Below are 6,000 nucleotides of genomic sequence, written 5' to 3'. Positions count from 1 at the left end.
TTACCTAAGTTTTTAATTTATACCTTAAATATTGCATACTTTTTTAAGTTCATAATTAAGTTTTTTGTTTATACCTTAAGTTAATTCATACTAATTTGTTTATACCTTATGTTAATGCTTACCTAAGTTTTCAGTTTATACTTTCGGCTAATTCATACCTAAGTTTTTGTGATAGTTTCCACATATTCAGGCATAAAATTATAAACTAAAGGCTTTCAATTTTGTAAACTATCTAGGAATAAATTGAAATGAAGATCCTTGCATAAAATAGTGTACATATATAAAAATAGTAATTCATTTGAAACATTGAAATCATGAACTGCAATGTGTTTATTTAACAATGTATTTTATTTTAATTTAAATCAAATCATGTCATGCCTTGTTTTTTCGTTAATGGTTTTTATATTCTAATGAAATTATTTCTTTAGGTCGAAGTAGATCTGAGTAGAAATTTTTTTCTTTGTTAATAGTGTAGGACCTGCACGGTAGCCTGGAATGTGCAACCGGTGCAGTTAGAAGTTACCTCCTCCATGAGAACAGTGAAGTTTGTATCACAAATTTAAAATCTGAAATTTGTAAATAATTGGACTTATCACAACAGCCACATTTAACATGAAGAGCCGTCTTTTTATGGTATCGTAAATATTTTCCGTGGAAACGCTCTTTTATATGGAATTTCAAGAAGAAGAAAGAGAAGTCGTCCTCTCCATCTACGATGGGGATCCGGCATTTAACCAGGTCTCCCCTGTTACATTTCAGTATAAAGTAAATATACATATTCTTAAATAAAGATTAAATCGCGGATTTTATGTAATTTGTATCTTCCAGTACGGAGAAGAAGGCCAAGCGAAATCATTCCTTCTCGAGCTGACCTGGGGCGAACAGTACCCAGATGAGAAACCGACATTAAACATGGACATTTTTTACAATAGGCATATGTAATTGTTTTATTTTATATTGTTATTTATTAATGATTTGTTTAAATAATTGGTTGATGCAACTTGAGCAATGAAACTTGTTCAAGACAAAAAGTAAAGTGGCGGTCTGCTTGTCAGAATTAATTTGTTCCAAGATGTAAGATTGGCCAAATAACTTCAATAATACAGTAGCAAGCATTGGTACAGGTTTAAATTGCACCTGGGTAATCTCTTTTTCAATAATCTTGTACCTTATAAAATAAAGTTTTATAGGTCCTGTGCTCTGTTATATGCTATAGCGCTCAAGTCTGGAGCTTTTAGGCCTATGATCTTATGAAAACATTTCAAACATTTTTTGTGAAGAAACTTCTGTTTACCACCTTTTTCCCTAAATTACAAGCAAACCCTAGAATCCTGTAACCCCCCCCCCCATGGAGAATTTCAACGACAGTGTATCACAAACCCTGTGGGGGGGGGCAGTGTTTTTCAAAAAAGCCCATTTGTAAGTATATCGGGTTCACCTGGACGTTTACCTTACATTGATGAATGCCGTGTCTGCCTAAACTGTTGCAGTCACCGACACCCCCTAGGATTCTGTTTGCCTCCTCTATTTTCTTTGCCTTTTCCTTCCACCTAAATTTATCTAAATATTATATAAAATTAATTATTCTTTTTATGTAAGGTCTTGGTTGAGTCAAAAAGTTAACTTCACGAGCGGGATTCAAATCACGTGAAGTTCACATGAGAAAAGAAAGAATTCACGATAGTTCAAGTGGTTAGAGCAGCAGAGTATTGAGCCGAAGATCGTGGGTTTGAATCCCGCTCATGACACTAACTTTTTCATTTCAACCAAGAACTTACATAAAAGAAGATTAATTGAGATAATATGGTCAATCACACCCCTAAACATAAATAGATAGACATCTGAAATGTTGAGCCTATCAGCGATAGGGGTAAAAGAGGTGGCTATAAGGCCTTCTGCACCTCGACCTGAGTAGATTATTGTGCTCTGAGCCTCCCAGATGATGAACTGCCTAAAATTATTGCTGTACATTTCTTTTAGATCATCCCAATAAAATAAACGAAGTTCATCGTGAGGAAACTGAATAGGGTGAAAAGTACAGAGGTTTTACTTGTATAAGACAATTTTCAATGAGCACTTATTCCAGTATCTTAACCTTAGGGATTCTTGTTGGCTTTTCAAATTAAGAGGAGAAAAAATGAAATCTGTCCACTCTGTAAAAATAATGCCCGGGAAGATTCGTATCACTTTTTTGGAGTTATCTATAAGGAGGTATCTTACTTAGGAAGGCATGACATCCAGAGCTGAAATACTGGAATATCTTTTCAATAAAAAATCTGTTTCTTTGCTTGGCACACCTGGATCGTGATAAGATTAGCACATAGGTCATGGACTTAGTCGTGACATTGTCCACATCCATGAAAAATTCCAGGACTATTTCCATATAATACCATATTTGATGCCTTGCACCTGATGCACACTTGCTGCAAAAGTTATCGCAACGTTCTTTTCAATTGTATAGAAAGAAAAGTAAATAAACTATTCGAGAGGTTTATAAAAGACGCCGACATGACTCCCAATAGTTATCAAGGGTGACTCAGATACCTATGGGATGCGTGTCACATCTTAACACTTCGATACCTAGCAGTACTCAATTGTCAGTTTGACAGTGCACATCTGCCACAGCGTCCTATCTCATATCTTGTTAAAAACAATCCATCTTGGTTGGTGGCAAACGAGAAATTGGGAAAGGATAGGATAGGATGGGAACCTAGTGTGCATTGATTCGCCGATAATGTGCAGGTTGAAATGTCACGGCATCACAATAATTTTGCAGCGAATGCCTTCGATAGCAAGTAGCCTGTTTAAATCATCCATAGACTTCCCTGCCTGATATTTTATTGTTTAGCACCCGATTAGTCTTCAATGCTGTGCTCCTAATGTGATTATACATCTATTTCTCTATTGTCTTCTGTATAAACAATGAGAGACTGATCGGTCTGTATGAACCAGGCGTCTGTTGCCCTGCCTTCGTTTGGTATAGACAGACCACTTTCACTTCTTCCATGCTGTGGGTCAATAACTGACATAATACCATTTAAATTTATTTAGCAAATACAAAAACAAATGTATATTTTGAAATGTATTTAAATTAGGAAGACATTTGGATTAGCAGGACTCCACCGTACTATAGTGTAATTATCACAAGAATATTAGTAATTTATATTTTTTTTTTGTTCATTTAAGCAAAGATGAAGTGAAAGCAAGGATAGCTAAATTTGTATTAGATGAGGCCGAACAGTTAATAGGTTCTCCGATGACATATTCGCTTTTTGAATGTCTGAAGGATAAATTCGAAGAGCTTATAGGAGATGAAGACATCAGCGGGATCGGCGACGTCGTTAATCACAACGAACCGTGTTCGGAGGGCGAAGATGTAAGCGTTTAATTTTAAACATCAATTTTTGTTTTATTCATTCCTTAACGGTTGAAAATTCTCAGAGCGAGCATGAAGACGTCACATCTTCGAGGAAAAAGAAAAAGGAACAACTGACAAAAGCGCAGAAAAGGAAACAATGGGACAGGCTGGACTGTAAAGGCGAAAGGGCGAGAGGATGGGATTGGGTCGATATCATTCATCATTTGTCTCAGTCAGGCTCAAAGAACTGTCCCATTTCTGAATCATCTTAGCATCTTTTCATTACTGCCTTATCATTTTGATTAAATAAAAAGATCTATGTATTTTTCTGTTTAAAAAACAATTGTATATAATATATTTGTATGAAAATTTGTCTTTATATATTTTCCAAGAAGTAAAAAAATAAAGCAATCAAGAATCACAGTTTTATAAAAATATAATTGAATTTGTTAATAAAGTTTCCCTATGAAAACTCAGAAAATATATTAAATATAAAATGCAATGGTTTAAAGTGATCTTACTCTTAATCGCATTCATCTTACTGGTATTTAAATATTTACTCGTGTGCAATTACTAAATTTTTGTTGAACTAAAATAAAAATGTGGCATAATGTTATCGATTTATCATTAAAATTGATTTTATTCTCAGCTCTTTAACAAAATACTTATTTTGCCAAGAGCAAGATACAAACATGAACACATATAAATAAACATAATTAACAAACATATTTAACAAAATAAAAACAAATAGTTTTGTCAAACAAACAAAATATAATTATTTGTAATCTCGTATCAAGAGCACTCTCTGTGGACCTGACTAAGAAGACTCATTCTCATCTGATTAAGAATAGGCCATGCAAGGTTGACATTAGACACTTACTTAAAGCCTGCATATGTGCCCGACTCGTAGAGAAAGGTTGCTCGATGTGTCCCACCCAGTAGAAGGGTGCGATACCTTGGCTCCATATAGAGAGCAAGTAGAAATGCTACCCGATATAGAGAATTATACTTGCGCTGGGGTCCCCTATTTAGATTCTTGGAGGGAACAGGGTTATTTTACTGTGTATAGTTCTGATATGCCTGTGCCCCTAGTGTGCTGAGAGTGAATGTATTTATTAGTGTGAATGCTTAATGTGAGTATATCGTGATATTGGGTACCCCATCGACCCTCAAGTAAGCTAGTTATATCGTTAGTTTTTAAAAAAATTATTCTTCTTTATGTAAAAGGCTCGTAGGACATGTTTTTAGGTTTTTTGTCAAGAAAAATGCAAAAAATCCAACTATCGAAAAAAAATTCATTGTCTTTTTCGATGTAGGACACGTTTTTTTTTCAACAAAAACCCAGAAAATTGTTTATTCTTTTTTTATATAAACGTTTGATATAAAATGTGAGTATATAGTGATATTGGGTACCCCATCGACCCTCAAGTACCCTGAAGTAAGCGAAAACGCAAAAAACCCAAAAATATCTAAAAAAATTTTATTGTCTTTTCGATGTAAAAGTACGAGCCTTTTACATTGAAAAAGACATATTTTTTTGTTCTTGCGTTTTTGTTGAAAAAAAGTGTCCTACGAGCCTTTTGTTTTTTTTTTCCAAGAAAAACGCAAAAAACTAAAAAAAAATTTATTATATTTTTCGATGTAAAAGACTCGTAGTACATGTTTTTATATTTTTCCTCAAGAAAAACGCAAAAAATCCAACAATATCAAAAAAAAAATTATTTTCTTTTTTGATGTAAAAGGCTAGTAGGATACGTTTTTTTTTTTTTTTTTCAACAAAAACCCAGAAAAATTTTTGCCTTTTTTTATGTAAAAGGCTCGTAGGACACGTTTTTTGTCAAGAAAAACGTAAAAAAAACCAAAAATATCGAAAAGTTTTGTCTTTTTCAATGTAAAAATACGAATCTTTTACATTGAAAAAGACAATACATTTTTTTTTCGATATTTTTGGATTTTTTGCGTTTTTCTCGAGAAAAAAAAGTGTTCTGGGAGCCTTTTGTGTACATTTTTTTAAAGAAAAACTCAAAAACCCCAAAAAATTGAAAAAAAATTTTTTTTTTTTTTTTTCAATGTAAAAGCACGAGTCTGTTACATCAAAAAAGAAAATAATTCTTTTTCGATTTTTTGCGTTTTTGTTGAAAAAAAGTGTCCTTGGTGAATTGTTGGAAAAAGTTAGTAAAATTTTTAAACGAGGTTTTAGAATAGCTTTTAGAAACACGGGTTCACTTAAAAACATCCTCTCACAACCTAAAGGCAAGGTAGACAACTTGGCAAAAAGCAGCGTTTACCAACTTAATTGTAATGATTGTGATATTAAATATATAGGACAAAGCTGTGGAGAAATAAAAACAAGAGTAAAAGAACACTTGCCTAAATTGAACAAATTTTCGCAATTTAAGGACAATCTAAAAGAAACAAAACAAAATTTCAATTCAAATTTAAATATGACAGTGTTACGTAGTTTCAACAAATGGAGAGAACTAGATTGGTTTGAGAAATTTGAAATTAAAAAATGTAAAATTGAACATGGAGATAAATGCATTAATAATATAATAGATTTTGATCTACCTTTCATTTTAAATATGTACATAAATAATATGTATTACAAAACTTAAATTAAACATCCAAATAATTAAATTAAT

At 32.7% G+C, this 6,000-nt stretch overlaps 1 protein-coding gene across 1 annotated transcript; it reads left to right on the top strand.

Annotated features, from left to right (window-relative positions):
• The first annotated feature begins 341 nt into the window (after window positions 1–341).
• Window positions 342–3,633, top strand: LOC106664574 (RWD domain-containing protein 4). Its single transcript, XM_014390423.2, has 5 exons — window positions 342–544; window positions 602–765; window positions 829–938; window positions 3,187–3,376; window positions 3,442–3,633. Exons 2-5 carry the CDS (start codon window positions 670–672, stop codon window positions 3,628–3,630), a joined length of 585 nt encoding a protein of 194 aa, XP_014245909.1. The 5' UTR covers window positions 342–544; window positions 602–669; the 3' UTR covers window positions 3,631–3,633.
• The last annotated feature ends 2,367 nt before the right edge of the window (window positions 3,634–6,000 follow it).

Source organism: Cimex lectularius, unplaced genomic scaffold (assembly GCF_000648675.2).
Source record: "Cimex lectularius strain Harlan isolate CLEC.00 unplaced genomic scaffold, Clec_2.1 scaffold8, whole genome shotgun sequence".
NCBI lineage: Eukaryota > Metazoa > Arthropoda > Insecta > Hemiptera > Cimicidae > Cimex > Cimex lectularius.
Note: the sequence above shows the minus strand (reverse complement) of the source record. Positions and strands in the feature narration are given on the sequence as shown.